Genomic DNA, 20,641 nt, shown 5'->3' on the forward strand with positions numbered 1-20,641 from the left:
TATTCGATTCTCATTTTAAACTGGACTAAATCCTTAATTCTTATTTCTTCCAATATCTGGCTACAACCCTCCAAAATTCTGTTTCTAATTTTTCTCCTGCCCTTCTGACTTGGAACCATTGAAAACTAAGTGTCCTTTTCCCTGAAGCCCTATAAACTGAATATAAATGCCTCGATATAAACTTCGAGAAATCACTACGACAGCTCACGTATGGATAACACTTGTGCCAGTTGCTGTGTGGCCACTCAGAATGATTATTAAGGGTATTCAAACTGCAACCCAGGAAAATCTAGCAGATTGCCACTGCCTGCCTTCACTCCACCTTAAGATACCTCAAGTTGGCCATTTAAAAATCTTCTAAATTGGCTGCCATCCAAACTCAGAAAATGGTTTATAATTTGCTCCAATCATTACCCATTGTTTAAAATTTCCTTAGAAATGCCTCTTGTTTAATACCTGCTTACTTGAACCACAAGCCTACTTTGGAAGTGTACCTGCATCACAGCCTGCTAAAATGAGTTCAACTGAGCTGACCTATTCTCTGGACTAAAGGACTAACTCAACTTGTAGACTATAAACTTCTTGGACAAGTTTTAAACGCAGTACTGTAGGGAAGGAAAATGTGGGTTTTTAAGAAACAGAAGGCTCAGGAACAATCTTTGACTTCCCTCTCACTGCCTAGAACAATTTAGATGGAGGACCTCCTCCAGGAAGGGAGCTATCACCAGAGATAACCACAGCATAACATAAACTGGGGGTGGTGGACAGGGAGGAACTTGGTAGTCTGTTAAAATTCCTGTGTCCCACTGTTTCTGTATGGCCTAGCAAACATCTGTTTACCAAACATATTTACTCTTTTTCATCTTCCTGTGAATTGTCTTCCTTCCCTTTGCAATCCCAGACCCCATCCTGTTCTCATTCATTGAGAATGACAATATAAACCTCAACTGTCTGACTACCTGTGGGCCTCCTATTCTTATTGAATCCCCATACATACATAATTAAATTTTATTTTCTTCTGCTAATATGTCAACTTAATTCTTAGACCAGCCAAAAGAATCTTCAACAGTGGAGTAAAATTTTCCCTCCCCAAGAACCTTCTTTTTCTAGAATCTAGGCCCCAGGGGTTCTCTTCAAAAGGAAGATAAGCAACCCTTGAAAGAACAACAGACCTCATCTCCCTTCCAAGTCAGAACGGGTCCACAGCTCTGCTAGGGATGCTACAGAAACTGCTTCTGGCCTCAGCTCCCCAAGGAGGGCGTGAGCTTTGGGGTTTGTTCACTTGCACAGTCCCATGTCTGTTAGCAGTCATAGGTTCTCTTGCTCAGGCTATGTTTAGCTTTGTTTGTCTTCCATGGGAACACAGCTGCATTCATCTCCCTTTTCTCAGCTCTCCATTTCTAACAGCTCATCACCAAGAACCTGAGCCCCAGATAATGAGCCAGGTACGATCCAGGTTTGTAAACACCCACCAAGAAAAAAGAAAGACCGTTTCTATGAAGAGGTGTGACCCACGCATTCCTGGAAATGTGTTTCCATTCCACCTCCCGATCCAAAGATATTCTCTTTATCCTTCACAATTCTGTCTGGATGATCTACCTGCTGATGTATGTGGAGAGTTAAAGTCCCTACTATTATTGTATTACTGTCAATTTTTCCCTTTTTGTCTGTTAATACTGGTTTTATATATTTAGGTGTTCCTTCATTGGGTGCAGAAATATTTGCAAGAGTTTCATCTTGATGGATTGAGCCCTTTATCTCTATGCAATGCCCTTCTTTATCTCTTGTTATAGGCTTTGTTTTGAAATCTATTTGTCTGATAAAAGTATTGCTACCCCAACTTTCATTTCCATTTGCATGGAATATCTTTTCTGAACCCTTCATTTTCACCTTTTGTGGGTCTTTAGAACTGAAGTAAGTTTCTTATATAGGCAGCATATAAATGAGTCTTGTATTTTATCCTTTGCCTTTCAATTTAAGCATTTAGTCCATTTCTATTTAAAGTAATTACTGATAGGTACGTATATATTGTCATTTTGTTGATTGTTTTCTAGTTGTTTTTATAGTTCTTCTCTGTTCCTTTCATCTTCTTTTGCATGCTTCCCTTGTGATTTAATGACTTTATCTTTAGTGTTACGTCTGGATTCCTCTTTATTTTTGGTCTGCCTCTTAAGAGGTTTTTCTCTTATGGTTATCATGAAGTTCACAAAGAACAATGTTATATACAGCCATCTATTTTCAGTTGGTGGTCACCTAAATTCAAACACATTCTAAAAGCACTACACTGTAGCTCCACTCTATGTTCTGACATCATCCTTTCCATCTTTTCATTCTGTGTGTCCCTTAACTCATTATTGTAGATATAGTTGGTTTCACTACTCTTTTAATTTTCATACTAGCTTTATGAATGGTTGATCCACTACCTCTACTATATGTTTGCCTTTACCAGTGAGATTTTTAAAAAAAATATTTACTTATTTCTATTTACAGCCTTTTCTTTTCTTCTTAAAGAACTCCCTTTAGTATTTTTTTTTTTTTAAGATTTATTTATGTATTTGACAGAGATTACAAGTAGGCAGAGAGGCAGGCAGAGAGAGAGGGGGAAGCAGCTGAACAGAGAGCCCGATGCGATGTGGGGCCCGATCCCAGGATCCTGGGATCATGACCTGAGCCGAAGGCAGAGGCTTTAACCCACTGAGCCACCCAGGCGCCCTCCCTTTAGTATTTCTTACAAAGCCAGTTTAGTGGTAGCAAACTCTTTCAGCTTTTGCTTGTCTGGGAAACTGTGTATCTCCCCTTCAATACAAATGATAACCTTGCCAGGTAGAGTATTCTTGGTTTTAAGTTTTTTCCTTTCAGTACTTTGAATATATTGTGCCATTTCCTTCTGCTTACAAAGTTCCTGCTGAAAAATCAGCTTATAAACTTATGGACAATCGGTTCTATGTAACCAATTGCTTTTCTGTTATTCCTTCTATTTTTGAATTTTAATTATGATGTATTTTGTGTGGATCTCTTTGGGTTCATCTTGTTTGGAACTCTCTTTGCCTCTTGAACCTGGTTGTCTGTTTCCTTTCCCAGGTCAGAAATGTTTTCAGCTATTATTTCTCCACATACGTTTTCTGCCTACTTCTCTCTCTTTTCCCTCTGAGACCCTATGATTCAAATGTTAGTATGCTTGATGTTCCAGAAGTCCCTTAAACTTATCCTTATTTTTAAAAATTCTTGTTTCTTTTTGCCATTCAGCTTGGGAGATTTCCATTACCCTTCCTTCAGATGACTGATCCATTCTTCTGTATCATTTAATCTCTACTTTTCCCCTGTAGTGTATTTTTTCGTTTTTGTTGTATCTTTCACCTGTGATCGATGTTTCTAAAATGATGCTTTCAAAGTGTAACTAGTAATATATTTTTGTGTGCATAGAGAGTATCTGGAAGGAAATAAACCAAACTGTTATAACAACTACTTCTAGGGAAAGAGATTTTTTACCTTCATTTTTTTCCCAAAGATTTTTAAAGTAATCTCTGCACCCAACGTGGGACTCAAACTTATAACCCTGAGGCCAAGAGTTGAATGCTCTACAGACTGAGCCAGCCAGGCACCCCAAAAGAGAGGTTTTTTTTTTTAAAGTAGAAAGCAAGGGAGAATCAAGAATTACGTTTTGCTCAAGTTTTGTACTGATTTAAAAATTAAATTATGAAAAAATAAAAAATTATGAGTAATTTTTTAATAAGCATAATATTTTTTAGAGAGAGAGAGAGCAAGGGAGGGGCAGAGGGACAGGGAGAGAAACAATCCTAAGCAGACTCTACGCCGAGCACAGAACCTGACACAGGGCTCAATCTCATGACCCTGAGGTCATGCCCTCAGCCAAAATCAATAGTCAGATGACTGACTGAGGCACCCCAGTGCCTCTAATGAGCATGTATTACTTTTAAATTAAAATCTTAAAAAAAATTTTTTTTGATCTCTGTCCTATGGCACCATGGGTAGACCATGTTGAGAAAATCATAATAGTGAGGAAGCAGCTACTACAAAATTCACTACAGACATTGTTACAATGAAGGAATGGCCAAGAGTTGTTATATTTAGCAAGCTTGGATCATGGCTGTCCAGGGAGGATAAAGACAATCTGCTGCCTACCTGGGTACTGAGGACAGCCAGGAAGCCCCATGTGGTAATAGACTCATCTTGCACATTGCTTCCAAAAATGAGTGACACTGAGTGGAGAGTGTAGCCAAGGTCATCAGAAACATCATTAGGTTCTACAAAGAGCCTCAGCAGCCTCAGCACAGAGGCAGGTCTAACATGGATGCAGGCTGCAAATGACATAGGACCCTACATCCCCTAGGTCACATCTGCATACAAAAGCAATCACTATAGGAACTGTCATTATGTAAACACAATGAGCAAGGACATGGGTATGTTTTTCAAGCATATATTCTTTTTGGAGGGTTTGGCAGATAGAATATGGAAATGGAAGATACTGCCTTGAGGTCTCTTCTTGACCATGGCCTTATGTAAGTCCTCTGCCCATCTGTCCAGATATTTCCTCCCTTTTTAAAGATGGCAAAAAAGGGTTTCTACCAAAGGCTTCCCAGTCATCTTGAGATCAGTGCCAAATCTTAGCCATGATTCTAAAAACAGCCATTATGAATCATAACCCCCCCAATTTATTTTTATTTCTTTAATGTAAAAACAGTATAGTAAAAGTATTAAGGATTTTAACTATTTTCATTTTTCAGCCTAAATTTCTTTTCAATTAATAGTTTAATACTTATTGCACTTGTGCAATCTGTATTTCCCCACTTTCTTTTTCTTCCCTGTCTGTCTCCTCTGAATAAACAGAATTTGAAACAGAAATCTAGCCAACGGACACCTGGCTGGTTCAGAAAGTAGAGCATGTAACTCTTGATCTCAGAGTTGTGAGTTCAAGTCCCATTTTGGGCATTGAAGCCTACTTAGAAAGAAAAGAAAACTAGCCAAGAGTAGATAGATAAAAGAGAAAAAAAAGCCCAATTATAGTCCTTGGTGAGTAAATGATATACTCATATTTTGCTATGTGCTCACATATAGGTTTAGTATTTTATTCTGATAATATATGTACTAAACTTGCAAGATATGTTAGTTTGCACTAGGAAGCAGGCCTAGGCAGGTTCCTTTAAAATAAAAGTTACTTCAGTGTTGCATTCAGTCATGATGCTATGACAATCATGACCATCCCCAAGTAAGGGAGAACTGAGATCTGACTGAACTTAGATTAAAAAATTGCTATTTCTCAAATTTTGAGGTAAAAAACTATATACTTTACAGCTAGAGGTAAGTGCAAACTACTTATGCTCTGCTTGACTTTTCCCTTCTGCCAGCTAAATCATCACATAAAATACTGAAAAAATTGGCTGGAAAGTTGAGATAGCTGAAATTATAAGACGGCAATTGTCCTACTAAGGCCCATCCCTTCCAGCATCCTGTTCTTTTAGGAAAATATCCAATCATTTTTGAGCTGACTCTAGAAGGCTTCTTCTTATCCTTGTCCCTTCATTAATTTAGATATTTATTGTGTACTCAAGAAAACATTATTTTCTAACATCTGTTTAACATTTAATTTCCTCAAATTTCCATTCATATTCTGTTTTCCAAAATTTCACTCAGGTCTAAAAAAAGAATTTCAGTAACCAATAGCTTGACACCAAGTCAGCTATTAAAGATTTCAGATACTCAGTGTCATCCTTTGCTTTTCACCACCTTCTTGCATTTGGGAGAGACTTCAGTCAAATGAAATTAAGTGTGGTAGTTCCTTTTGAATCATCACTAAAGAAGACAAAACCCCCAAATAACACAATTAAAGTGGGCAGAGGACCTGAATAGACATCTTTTCCCAAAAAGTCATACAATGGCCAACAGATATGTGAAAAGATGCTCAGCATCATTAATCATCAGGGAAATGCAAATCAAAAACCACAATGAGATATCACCTCACATTTGTCTGAATGGCTAAAATCAAAAAGACAAGAAATAACAAATGCTAGCAAGAATATGGAGAAAAGGGAAACCTGTACTTTCAGTGAGAATGCCAAATGGGGCAACCACTATGGAAAACAGTATGGAGGTTCCTCAGAAAATTAAAAATAGAATTAACATATGATCTAATAATTCCACTACTAAATATTTTCCCAAAGAAAAAGAAAATATTAATTCAAAAAGATAAATGCACCCCTTTGTTTACTGCAGCATTATTTGCAATAGCTAAGATATGGAAGAAACCCAAGTGTCCATCCATAGATGAATGGTTAAAGAAGATGCGGTGTGCGTGCGCGTGCACACACACACACCCACACACACACACAGGAATATTATTCAGCCATCAAAGAGAATGAATTCTTGACATGTGCAGCAACGTGAATAGATCTGGAAAATATAATGCTAAGTGAAATAAGTCAGGCAGAGAAAGAAAAATATCATATGATTTCATTCATATGCGGAATTAAAGAAACAAAACAAATCAACAAGGAAAAAAGACAAACAGACTCTTGAATATGGAAAACAAACTGGTGGTTGCCAGAGGGGAGGTGGGTGGACAGGATGAGTGAAATAAATAAAAGGGATAAAAAAATAATAACACTTGAGGAAGGGAGGTTAAGTAAAGGAAAGGGGGGCGAGGGCTATAATGGTAAAATTTAAGCCTTCCCTGATGAAGCCAAAAGAAACCAGAGCTTCCAAGAAAAGCCAGGCCTGAGATTAAGGAAAATCCTTTGCTCCTATCAACCTGAAACTACTAAAGGCTTAAGTTTCTTTCTGACTCTATTCTAAGAGCAAATTTTGGCTTGTCTGGACTGTTTTTAAACAGACTGAAGTTAGAGTGCTTATTGCTCAAGTAGGGACAATTTCTATAAGGACTAATTCAGGATAAAGCCTATTTTAATTTTGCCCCACATTTCTTGAACTCAAAGTGATTTTAACCTAGGATTATCGAGGTAGGAAATCAAGTGGCATCTGCTGGGACCCTTATGCCAGTTTTCTTCTTTCCTGGTCCTTTCTCCACACTTGCCCTATTCCCAGGGAGAATTTCTGGTTTAAGTTAAGCGTTCCTTGCAGAAATTTACAAAAACAAGTTACTCCCCCCAAATTAAAACAAAATAAAACAAACCAAAAAGCAGATAATATCCAATTAGGCAAGAAAGGGAGTGATTTATTTTCATGCTTTCTTAGAGGTTATACAAATTGATATAATGTTTCTGGAGAACAATTCAGTAATATTTGTCAAAGTCTTAAAAACCATGTGTTCCACTTCCAGAAATTTATTCAAGGAAAGGCAACACTTCACCTAGTTCCAGCCTTCTTTCTGTTATCTCTGTAGGTCAGGCCAATAGGTCATTTAACTGTCCTTAGTGTGGGTCTGTATTCTCACAAAAGACAATAAAAAACATATATTCCTTTGGTAATCAGATATTTTAAAAATTACCACTAAATATAACACACACACAAAAACACACCCTTTCTAAAATCACTTGTATTCCAAAGTGTTTAGTGTTAAATGTGGGACCACCTTCAGCAACCAGTTTCTTTTACTCCTATTATTATGAAAAACTCAGTATACATTAACAGATGTTTCAATGACCTAGGGTTTGGGGGGTATAATAAAAAGCCCATATCCACTTCTGTGGCTATTAATTTTATAGGATGACCTCAACAGAGCTTCAAACCACAACAATGATTTCCTCTCCCTGTGAGCCCATGGATTGTTTTTTTAGGTTTTCACAGACTTTCACTGGATAGGTGAGTCAATACTAATGTGGTAGCTACAGTTCTTCCTTCCAATGACATCTGGAATCCCATTACATGATGGGATACTCTTTCTCCATTTTATAGCGGAAGACATTATCTAAATTCTCCTGGATCATATGACAGTAGCCCTGGAAACAGAAAGCAAGTTTTAATAGTTTTTAAGCCAAACAACACGCCTTCTCTGAATCTATTTACCATACTGTTTCAAGATGTTTTCTCAAGGGTCCACAGGGGCTACATTTAAGACCTTCTGGTCATTGTTTGCTAACTGCTGGGATGGTTTTAATCTGAGAGGAAGCCAATATTTTCAGCTTGAGTGTTGGAAGAGTTCCTAAAATGTCTGCAAACTGATTTAGGAGGAAATGTTTAACAGAAGAGAACTTATTCCTGCCCTAGAATAAACTCATTAGAATTGACATATGGTGTAACCACTAACCAAGGGAACTACATTTTAAAAAAAAAATTTTTTTTTAAATGTTTTATTTATTTGACAGAGAGAGATCACAAGTAGGTAGAGAGGCAGGCAGAAGGGGGGGAAGCAGGCTCCCTGCTGAGCAGAGAGCCCGATGTGGGGCTCGATCCCAGGACCCTGAGATCATGACCTGAGCTGAAGGCAGAGGCCTAACCCACTGAGCCACCCAGGCGCCCCGGGAACTACATTTTTGGAACACATTATTTCTCAAAGGCACCTGAAGTTTCTAAATGTTATCAGTATCAGATGATAAAACCTGTTAAACAACAGCCATGGCCTCCCTATACTGGTTGACAGCTTCCTCCTTATAGAATATTCTTGGGGTTTGGTGTAACTTCTCTCTGAGGACCTAGTTTTTACACTAGCTTTCTTTTAATTTTTCAATTTTTAAAAATTTTTAAGTAATTTCTACACCCACAACCCCAAGATCAAGAGTCACATGTTCTACTGACTGAGCCAGTCAGGTGTCCCCACATTAGTTTTCTTGAAGAGGTTTTATTTGATGACCCAAGTAAAACTTTCTGATGAAAGTTTTGATGATGATGAAGACCTCACATCAGCCCAACAGACATTTTTCCCTTCATACAAACCTGACTTGAGGTAAGTGAAGCGAGTCTCTTTGTGACAAGGACCGTTCAGCTCAAGTTTCTCAGTGGTTCAGATCAAACCAGACCCCCCAGATTTAGTGAGAATGAATTCAAATGCCTGAATCAGTTCCAGGAGTATCGCAGTTTTACCAGGATCAGTAGACCTTTTCTAGGTTAGGCAGGCTCCTCTAAGCCTCAGCTCAAGACACATGGCTTTTGGTCAGCCTTGTATTTGCATGAATAAAATGTTTTCTTCCCCCTTTTCTAATTCTTCTATGATTTATCATGTATAAATTCCTAAAAATCCTATTCCAGGAACAAATCACCATAGCAAGGGTTTCTAAAGTCCTACTGAATTCAAGTCTCTAAGGATACAGTCCTGGAAGCCTTCTTTTTATTTTTTATTTTTATTTTTTAATCAGTAAAAAATACTTTATTAAAGATCCGATAAAATTTTGAGGGGAAGAAGGCATAATGGTGGCAATTATATAGCCAATATAAAAAATTTTAAAAACTGAACATCCCTAGTCTTAAAAGTTCTTTCATTTACCCAATCCCCAGAGGTTTTTACTTTTTTTGTTCATTTTTAATTTTTAAAAATTTAAATTCTGGTATAGTTAACATACAGTGTTATATTAGTTTCAGGTGTATAATTAGTGATTCAACAATTCTCTACATTACTCAGGGCTCATCATAAGTGTCTCTCTCTTTTTTTTTTAAAGATTTTATTTATTTATTTGACAGAAAGTGATCACAAGTAGGCAGAGAGGCAGGTAGAGAGAGAGGGGGAAGCGGGCTCCCCGCTGAGCAGAGAGCCCGATGCGGGGCTCGATCCCAGGACCCTGGGATCATGACCTGAGCCGAAGGCAGAGGCTTTAATCTGCTGAGGCACCCAGGCCCCCCCATAAGTGTACTCTTAATCCCCTTCACCTGTTTCACCCATCTTCCCACTCACCTCCTCTCTAGTAACCACCAGTTTGCTCTCCATACAGGTAAGAGTCTGCTTTTTTGGTTTGTCTTTTTTCTTTATTTGTTTTGTTTCTTAAATTCCACATAGGTGAAATCATATGCTATTTGTTTTTCTCTGACTGACTTATTTCACCATTATACTCTATATTCTCCAAATACTTTGTAGCAAATGGCCAAGACTTCATTCTTTTTTCTGGCTGAGTAATATCACACACACATACACACACAGACACACAGACACACACACACACACACACACACACACACATCTTCTTTATCCATTCGGGTACTGATGAACATTTACGTTGCTTCCATATCTTGACTATTGTAAATAAAGCTGCTATAAACATAGGGGTGCATATATATTGTGAAATTAGTTTTTTCATTTTCTTAGGGTAAATATCCAATAGAGGAATTACTGGATCATAAAGTAATTCTATTTTCATTTTTTTGAGGAACATCCATACTGTTTTTCACAGTGGATGTGCCAGTTTGCATTCCCAACAATAGTGCACAAGGGTTCTTTTTTCTCCACATCCTTGCCCGTACTTATTGCTTCTTGTGTTTTTGACTTTAGTCATTCGACAGGTGTGAGATGATTATCTCATTGTGGTTTTGATTTGTATTTCTCTGATGATGAGTGATGTTGAGCATCTTTTCACACGTCTGTTGGTCATCTAGATGTTTTCTTTGGAGAAATGCCTGTTCATGTCTTCTGCCCATTTTTAATTGGATTATTTGGGGTTTTGAGGTATTGGGTTTTATCAGTTCTTTTTTTAAATTAACATATAATGTATTATTTGTTTCAGGAGTACAGGTCTGTGATTCATCAGTCTTACACAATTCACAGTGCTCACCATAGCACATAACTTCCCCAATGTCCATCACCAAGTCACAGAAGCCTTATGTTTAAAATGCCTTTATGATGGGGCAGCTGGCTGGCTCAGTCAGTGGAGCAGGTGACTTGATCTTAGGGTTGTGAGTTCGAGCCCCACGCTGGGTATAGAGATTACCTAAAAATAAAATCTTAAAATGAAATAAAATGCTTTTATGAGCATCTCTGCATGCTGAAGTATTAGAACCTCTGCAAGTAGTACAACTGTAAGAGTGAATGAAAGGGAAAGAGAAAGAAATGCCAGAAAGCAAAGACAGATAAGATTTGAATTTGAGGATTTAATACTAATGGGGGAAAAGATTTTTTAAAAAACAACAAAACAACAACAAAAAAAACCCAGGTCACTGGGGAGGGATCATGAACACCTTTGCTTCAACAACTCCATCTCAGCTAGGCTGGCTGCATCAGTGTGCTGATACTTTCTTCTACCTCTGAGAGCTTCTTTAGGAGTTGATTGACCTTGACTTCATCAAATTCCAAACATAGAAATTCAGATTCCTGGAAAACATAAAAGAATGTTTTTATGAGAGACCCACAAAATAGCCAAGGCTCTGGACCTGGCCTGACCCAGTTCCAAAGGTCCAGGGACCCCTACCTAGTAAGTCTGACTCAGGCCTCAATATCTAAATGATATAATAGCCAGCAAAGAAAATCACACATTTCGTTCCCTAAATAAAACTACTTTGATGAGGTGTTTCATAAATGGTAAAGAGGTATACAAATGTCAGGTGTTCTCACAATGAGGCATGTGAGAAACTCTTTTTGTCGCTCATCACATTTGACCCTGTAACAATTTTTAAGGTAAGTACTTAAGTATTGCTATTATATAGATGATAACACTAAGGCACAGAGGGATTAATCTCTATCACAAAATCAGAAAAAGGCAGAGTCAGACTGTGAACTCCCAGCTCTGGCTGACTCCAAAGTCCATACGGTCTCTGTAGCACTCTAACAATGGAAGGAAGATTTGGACTGGGTCTGTGTTAGCCTGGTAATTGAGCTACCCTGGATTTAGTGGTTATACTAGAAATTGGAACAAGTTGTGACCAAGTTGCTTGGGAAACATCAACCAGATAACTGAATGATAACCAGGTCTTGAAATGGCATCAAACACTTCTGAGGCCTTCCCACTTGCTGCAAGCCAACTCTCCAAGATTTCCATCAGACACATTCCCTTCAAACACTGTTAGGATCAATCAGTGCTAGACTAGGTAGATGGTAGATAGCAAAGAAAAAGGCCTTTGAAGTGTGGTGACAGAAATTTCATGTACAGTGAACAAGTGACAAAGGCAAACTATATGTATCCAAGAGTGATTATAGTCAAGATTCTTAAGAACAATAATCATGTATTTTAAAGCAGTATGAATTCTCGGAGATCATATAATTCAACTACCTTGTTTTTTAGAGAATGAAATCAAGGCCCCAGGCATTATAAATGCCATGCCTACTGTCCCTTGTCGATGGCAGAGCCACCACCAGATCCAATGCTCTTTTATATACATTTTCCTCTCTAAATACATGATCTTTCCGATCCCTATCCCCAAAGTGGCAGGTAGAAGGAAGACCAATAAGCCTTTTCAGTGGGACCAAGTTACTCTGTCATTAGCTGGAAAAACTTTTAGGAGATTTTGGAAAGGTACCCTTGTTGTTGCTAAGTTGCTATGCTGAGTGTTCACTGATGGCACTGCATACTGCAGGAGAAACAAGTGCAGAAGGAAGAAAGGAAGGGCCTCTCAGATGAAAACTTGCCAAAGAGTAGAAAAGGCTTTCCCTGAATACAGAGAACATTTTCCTCAAACATGTATTTGGAGAGGAGAGGGGTAGCTTTGCGCAGTGGCAGTATCGTAGCCAATGAGGTTTATCTGAGGCGCGATTATTGCTAACTGGATAGGAGAGGGATATAATATGTGAACTTAGAAACTGACAAGTTTAAAAAAGAAAAGAAAAGAAAGAAAGAAAGAAACTGCCAGGTTTTTATTTAGTTGAAGCAAAAACCAATTTAAAGAAAAGAAAGATAGTCCTCGCATTGACGAGCTGCAGGAGGGATCACCTCCTTTAAGAAAGAAGAACAAATTTATGGCAAATCAGATAATTCAGTTAGCTAAATTAAGAACAGGTCTCAGATTAGAAAGCCTCAGTATTCTTTATTTAGTTTATCCTAACTTTAAAACATTTTGAACATTTGCCCTTTGAAACAATGATCTAGAGAAAACAGTAATTACCAGTCTAACATATATATTTGGGAAATTGGCAGAAAATATGTAAACCATGTTCTATCTCAGTGAAAGTCAGTAACAGTAACAAATCACCTGGTTTTCCATTTATATGGAAAAGATTATGAAGGACTTCGATCACAGAGATAGGAATACCTGAGCAGAGTTTATCAATAAAAGCCAGGATCTTGGGGTGCCTGGGAGGCTCAGTGAGTTAAAGCCTCTGGCTTCAGCTCAGGTCATGATCTCAGGGTCCTGGGATTGAGCTCCCCATCAGGCTCTCTGCTCATCGGGGAGCCTCCTTCCCTCTCTCTCTGCCTGCCTCTCTGCCTACTTGTGATCTCCCTCTCTGTCAAATAAATAAATAAAATCTTAAAAAAAAAAAAAAAAAAAAGCCAGGATCTTTTCTGACTAGGGGTCATTACTTTTTACAGATTTCAGTACTCAAATTACCTTTGCTCAGACCTCTAAGTATCAGTGAAACTGTTTATTTATTTATTTTTAAATATTTATTTATTTGAGAGAGTGGGGGGGTACACAGAGAGATAGAGAGTCCTAGGCAGACTCTGCACTAAGCACAGAGCCTGACATGGGGCTCAATCTTATGACCCTAAGTTCATTACTTGAGGTGAAACCAAGAGTTGGATGCTTCACTGACTGTGCCACCCAGGCACCCCTGAAGCTGTTTATTTTTAAGGGAAATCAACTATCAGAGAGACTAGCAGGCTAGAAAAACAGAGTCCAAAGTTAAATTTTCCATCCACTCCCAACCTTCCCTCTCTCCTTGAAACAATGCACATTAACAATGTTAGAAAGACACATGTAACCATTTATGACTCTTGAAGAAACAGCTTATTTGAAACTATTAAAAAGGCCTAGCTTTACCTAGTTATGCTACCAAAATATTTTATCAGGTATTCAAGAGCCTTTAAACTGGGGCTTAACACATGGGGCTCTATTCAGATTTTTGCATTTGGCTGGAAGACTACAGAAAGTACATCTAATGCACTTAAAGATATCTGTAGGAATGCAGATGATGCTTATCAAGCCAGAGACAAAGTATAAGAACAATTTGAAATATCTGATTTTTTTTTAAGGTTTTATTTTTTTTAAAGTAATTTCTACACCCAAGAGGAAGCTCGAACTCATGACTCCACGATCAAGAGTCACATGCTCTTCCAACGAAGCCAGCCATGCACTCCTGAAACATCTGGGGTTTTTTCCCCCCAAACCATCCATCCAGGTCTGGGCCCAACTGATTATGATAACAAGAAATGACAAGACTAAACTCCTGGATTTAAGTATCTGAGCCAAGAGTTAGAATCTGTTTCGTCTTTTTTTTTTTTTTTTAAGATTTTATTTTTTTGACACAGAGAGAGAGAGCAAGAGGGAGCATAAGCAGGGTGAGTGGCAGACAGAGGGAGGGAGAAGTAGAAGCAGGCTCCTGCTGAGCAGAGAACCAGATGCGATGTGGGGGCTCAATCCCAGGAATCTGGAATCTGGACCTGAGCCACCCAGGTGCCCCGAACCTGCTGCTTTTTAACAGAGTGTAAATACAGCATGTGGTGGAATCAAATCAGTTAGCAGATGAATAAGCAAGCACATCATTAAGAATATGTAGTCTGTGATCATGGGGGAATACAGCAGTGTATTAAACTCGGGGTTTAAATACCTATTCCAAATTAGAAAAGAAAGCAAAGGTAAAATATTAAAATATTCTCTCCAAGTGCAAAAGCCAAAAAGGTTATAAAATCCTAAGTGCTCTCAGAGGCCACCACCTCCAAACCAACAGAAAAACCAAAGCTACCCTTAATGACTTCAGAGAAAGATATCTCACAGGTTCCTAAGAAACTCCTTTCCCAGGTAATCACTCTAATATTCTTCAGGAAAAATTTTTTTTTAATTTTACTTATTTATTTGACAGAGAGATCACAAGTAGGCAGAGAGAGAGAGAGGGAAGCAGGCTCCCTGCTGAGCAGAGAGCCCGAGGCCGGGCTCAATCCCAAGACCCAGAGATCATGACTTAGGAGGAAGGCAGAGGCTTAACCCACTGAGCCACCCAGGTACCCTTCTTCAGGAAACTCTTACTTGCCAAACCTAGATCTTTAGTGCTTTAGCTTAAACTCATTTCCTAGCACGATCAGAGAATATAACTAATTATTAGTTTATATAATAATTGAAGGCTGCCATTCAGCAAGCGTTTGTTTTCTCCATCTACATGCTAAAACTTCCTTGTGTATAATGTCTACTTTAATGATTTTGATATCTAGGCCCATAAGCATGCCAAGAAATTCTTTGGCAAAACAATACTACAGTCACAAAATGCTAAAATAAAAAAAATAAAAAGAACGATGGCTTATCAACTACTTGAGTGGAACCATTTAGAATAATATTTATCAGAAAAAATAGAGCGGTGCCTGGCTGGCACAGTTGGTAGAGCATGTGACTCAATCTCAGTTGTGAGCTTAAGTCCTGCGTTGAGTGTAAAGCCTACTCAAAATAAAGAGGTTTGTTTTTTTTTTAACTTAAAAAATAATAAAAATTAAAAAAAAAAGAAGTCCTATATCCAATTTTCTATATTATTATTATTTCCCATGCAAAACTGCCACAAAGCTTTATTCCTCAATTAACTGGTTGCATTTAGTATTATAACACAACTTTGGCAAGTTCTACATGTTGCAGTTTCTTTAAAAAGTACTAAAGTTAGGTGACAGAAGGTGAGAGTAGGAAAAGGTGACCTAGGATCTCCTAACCAAGACTGATTCAAGAAGGTCACATACCACTAGCCAGAAACCATATATATGGCTTACTCCCCCAGTTTTTCTTTTGGTTACGTTTATTAACACAAAGGGAATCTTGGCTAAGCCTAAACTTTAGCCATGAAGCCTATCCTTCTATTTAGGCTGTCCTTTCATAAACTTAAATTAATCTCTGACCTGCATCTCTGTTACTCTGTGTCTTCCATGTTTAACAACCTGACAGAGAAAAAGAACATGCAGCAAAAGTCAAAATTGGCAATGGCTTCTTTAAGAGCAATTATATAATAATTGTTAATATAGATATCTATAATGAAGGTACCCATAATTCATGTGGCTTTTTCAGAATTATATTGACACATCTCCCAAATCTTTTAGGACACCCTGATAGAGCTTTTTTTGTAGCAAACGATCTTTCATGTTCCTTCTTAAGGAACCATTTATCCAAAACTAAAATTTTATAGTTCCATAAAAACTGTGACTACTCTCCACTTCTCTTTCTTATCCATTTCTCTACCCTTCTCTGCCTTGTGTCATGTCCTATGGAGCTGATCTCTAAGACTATGTCACTTCCTTATTCTTATAGCTGGGTTCTAGCGAGAGGAAAGAGGTCAGGGTATTTATTCCCCAAACCCCAATTCCCTCTCCTCTGATATTTCCCATACGTACTATGTGCAGGTATTGTTTCTTCATTTCCTACTTTACATTCTGGCCTCAATCACTGTTTTCAGTATAAACATAAAGATGAGTCTCTTCAGAATGCGGAAGTACATACTACTGAACACAAACTCCAAAGATTAGCAGAGCGAGGATTTTCATCATGCCTAAATTGATAGGAAGGCTGACCTCCAAGTGCTTATTATCTGAAACCAATATCTGGTTTTCTTCTACTATCATTGTATTCAAATTCTGTACAGCAGTACTTTGATATTAAGGAAGAATAAAAATAACAGCAACAACAGCAGCAAAAACAACCGTGGAAGATCATATTTCATTAAGAATTTGCATCAAGGATCTTGATTTCAGAAACATGGGCTCATTTCTACAACCTGCTCTTATACCCTGTATCTAAAATAATGGATAGTTTACTCTGCACCTTAAAACAATACTTCAAAAAAGAAAATTTGTGATTTATAATCTCTTTTTAAAGCTTTTAGTTTATAATTTTTTTATTTTTAATTTTTACAAATTTTTTTTAAAGATTTTTTATTTATTTATTTATTTGATAGAGAGAAATCACAAGAGAGGCAGGCAGAGAGAGAGGAAGGGAAGCAGGCTCTCCGCTGAGCAGAGAGCCCGATGCAGGACTCGATCCCAGGACCCTGAGATCATGACCTGAGCCGAAGGCAGCGGCTTAACCCACTGAGCCACCCAGGCGCCCAATTTTTACAAATTTTTAAAAGATTTTGTTTACTATTTAGTTGAGAGAGAGAGAGAAAGAATGAGAAAGCATGGTGGGAGGAGCAGAGGGAGAGGGACAAGCAGACTCTGGGCTGAGCACAGAGCGTGATGCAGGACCCTGAAATCATGGCCTGAGCTAAAATCAAGAGTCGGATGATTAATTCACTGGGCCACCCAGGTGCTCCTGTAATCCTTTTTTTTAAACAAAAATTGTTAGCAATACATATTACAAACAATGGTCCCTACTCAGACCGTTTTTGCCCTGAGGAAATCCTCATTTCAAATACAAAAGCTGACAAGTTCTACACCTACTGTGTAAAGGGCTTGCTAACACAATTTTCAAAATGGAAAAAAAAAATCACAAAGCAAATCATCCTACTGGGGATGAGAAAAGATGAAAATTAGACTCTTTGTGAGGCTAAGACTGATATTTAATGACAGAGCAACTAAAAAGAGCACCAGAAACTCAGAGCACCAAAACTCAATAAGGTGTCCATAATACATAATACACAATGGGACTAAGCTAATGGGACTAAGACAGGGTCTTCAAGAACTAAGAATCCACTCTAACAGATGAAATGGCACACTGCCTCAGCAAATACCAGGTACTTTCCATGCCAGGGTAGCTTCTAGAGGAAGTGCTTATCCATATTCCCAAAATCTCCTAGAAGAGGACAGAGTATTACCAGTGTATTACAAAAGCATTAACCATCACTGGACAATAATTACTGAGTTTTCTGGACTTGTCATTCAGGTATTTCAAAGGAGTTTTGTGAGGACAACCTGACAACTCCCACTAATTCTTATCATATTAAGAAAATATGGGGACACCTGGGTGGCTCAGTTGGTTAAGCTGCTGCCTTCGGCTCAGGTCATGATCCCAGAGTCCTGGGATCGAGTCCCACATTGGGCTCCTTGTCCAGCGGGGAGCCTGCTTCTCTCTCTGCCTGCTTGTGCTCACTCTGACAAATAAATAAAATCTTAAAAAAAAAAAAAAAAGAAAATATGAACTTTTCATTAGTTAACTCTCAACTCAAGGGAGAAGAGAGACATTGAGTATAAAGGAAGTTGCAGATTTACCATGGACTGAAGTTACATGTAAGGCACCACTTAACTTTAACTTTCTATACACAGGTTTTCTATAAAGTGACAACATTTTAAAATATAATAATTTCAGGAGTGCATGGGTGGCACAGGTGGTTAAGTGTCAGACTCGTGATTTCAGCTCAGGTTGTAATCTCAGGGTCACGAGATCGAGCCCCATGTCAGGCTCCACATGGAGTCTGTTTCACTGCGCTCTTTCTAAAATAAATAAATAAATCTTATATTTCAGATCTTAAACATTCAGAGACCTATTATCTGGGTCTCTCCTACTTTACTTCTTCCTCCTTGTTTTGGTCCATCTTTTAACTATTTCCACAAGATAGAAAAATGAAGTGAAATTTAAACTGGTTAATCTGACTAAATCACAGCAGCTCCATAAAAAGTTCTATAGAGAAGGAGATTAGAGCTTTTGGGAGGAACTTTAATTGTACCTTCATCTGACAACTTTTGAAAATCATACCCATATAGTGCAATTTAAGACAGAAAGATCTATTTGCCCAATTTATTTATTTTTAAATTGATATGGCTGACATACAGTAATATATGTTTCAGGTATATAACATTTAATTTGACATTGATATACATTAAGAAATGCTCACCATCAAACACCATACAATGTTATTATAGTATCATTGACTATATTCCCTATGCAGTACTTTACATCCCATGACTGACTTACTTTATAGCTTTAAGTCTATACTCCTAATCCCCTTCACTTATTTTGCCTATTCCCATCACTCCAGCAAACACCGTTTGTTCTCTGTATTTATGAGTCTGTTTCTGCTTTGTTTTTTTCAGATTCCACATATATTGAAATCATACAGTATTTGTCTTCTTTGACAATTAATTTAGCGTAATACTCTCTCTAGGTTGATCCACATTATCACAAATGGCAAGATTTCATTCTTTTTTATGGCTGAGTAATATTCGATGTATATGTATCAGGTGTCTGTCATCTTCTTTATCCATTCATCTATCTATAGATACTTAGGTTGCTTCCAAATCTTGGCTTATTGCAAATAATCCTGTAATGAACACAGGAGTGCATAGATCTTTATGAATTAGTGTTTTCGTTTTCTTTTGGTAAATATCCAGAAGTGGAAATACTGGGTCATATGGTCTTATTAAATTATTTTTAATTTTTTCAGGAAGCTTCATACTGTTTTCCATAGTGGTTGCACCAATTTACATTCCCACCAACAGTGTACATGGGTTCCTCTTTCTCCACATCCTTGCCAACACTTATGTCTTTTTAATTTTGTTTGTTTATTTTAAAATGCTTTTTAAAAAAGATTTTATTTATTTATTTGAGAGAGATAGAAAGAGAGCATGAGAGGAGAGAGGTCAGCAGGAGAAGTTGACTCCCTGCCGAGCAGGGAGCCCGACGTGGGACTTGATCCTGGGACTCCAAGATCATGACCTGAGCCGAAGGCAGTCGCTTAACCAACTGAGCCACTGAGGCGCCCGTTTGTTTATTTTAAAGGAGGCTCCATGCCCAATGTGGGGGCCTAACTCATGACCCTGAGATTAAGAGTCCCATGCTCTACTGACTAAGACAGCCAGGTGCCCCTCTTGCCTTTTTTATTTTAGCCATTCTGACAAGTGTGAAATGATAGCTCATTGTGGTTCTGATTTGCATTTTTCTGATGACTAGTGATTTTTGAGTGTCTTTTTGTGCGTCTGTTGGCCATCTGTATGTCTTCTTTGAAAAATGTCTATTCACCTCTGAAAGATCTTATTTCCAGATATGTCCCTTCCTTTAGTAGACAACTGTTCTCAGCCCAGATAATGTCTTTAGAACATAAAAACTCTCAAGGAGAGGTAAGACAAAAAGTCATTAACACCTTTCTATTACTTAAATCATAAGATTTATTTTCTTCCAGGAAGAATGAATCCAAGCAGCCTGCCTTTAAACTCAGGATGCCTAGCATTTCAGAAGGAGGAGGGGAGGGTGGGGTGTATATAGATAGGACACAAAGCACAAAAGAACTAGGAAAATACCAAAGGCAAATCCTTCTCTTTACTCAGTAACCCACATCAGATACTTAGATCCATAGATGTGATATCTTAAACTATTCTCTGAAGTCCTTCTAATCATTTGATCACCAAGGTTGCTAAGCACCAGGAAAACCTAGGGAATTTTAGAAAGGGGGCATTAGTAAGATAATCCTCAATGAACCAAAGTTGAATTTATACATACATAAACACATACACATCCTTCTGCTGCTTTGCTTTCTCTTTTATCTGCATGCTCAGGGCCTGTGAACAACAAGGCAATGAGATTCCAAGAACTCTGTCCATACAAAGTTATTTGAATTTCTACAAAGACCAAAAACGTCAAGAACAGAAGCCTGCGATTCTTTTGGTTTAAGATTTCTTAGCTGGAAAAAATCTAGAGCCATGCTTTAGGAGGAAACTAGACATGCCTGTCTTGCCAATATGTTGTCAAAGGGAACATG

General features: G+C 38.0%; 1 protein-coding gene and 1 pseudogene across 4 annotated transcripts in view; one reads left to right on the plus strand and one right to left on the minus strand.

Moving 5' to 3' along the window:
- The window catches only part of COMMD1 (copper metabolism domain containing 1), a 218,550-nt gene that overhangs the window by 31,242 nt on the left and 166,667 nt on the right, over nucleotides 1-20,641 (minus strand). The window contains exons 3-4 of one of the 4 annotated variants that reach the window (XM_045979844.1): nucleotides 11,074-11,206; nucleotides 7,088-7,913 (exon numbers count right to left, since the gene is read on the minus strand). In XM_045979844.1, coding sequence (XP_045835800.1) covers nucleotides 11,099-11,206 — 108 coding nt within the window. In that variant the 3' untranslated portion in view covers nucleotides 7,088-7,913; nucleotides 11,074-11,098. Of the gene's footprint in view, nucleotides 1-7,087; nucleotides 7,914-10,966; nucleotides 11,207-20,641 lie in introns of those variants that run through there. The other 3 variants (XM_045979843.1, XM_045979842.1, XM_045979845.1) reach the window with 3 other exon arrangements.
- On the plus strand, nucleotides 12,531-12,640 carry LOC123926236 (annotated as a pseudogene).

This window comes from Meles meles, chromosome 15 (genome assembly GCF_922984935.1).
Source record: "Meles meles chromosome 15, mMelMel3.1 paternal haplotype, whole genome shotgun sequence".
Lineage (NCBI taxonomy): Eukaryota > Metazoa > Chordata > Mammalia > Carnivora > Mustelidae > Meles > Meles meles.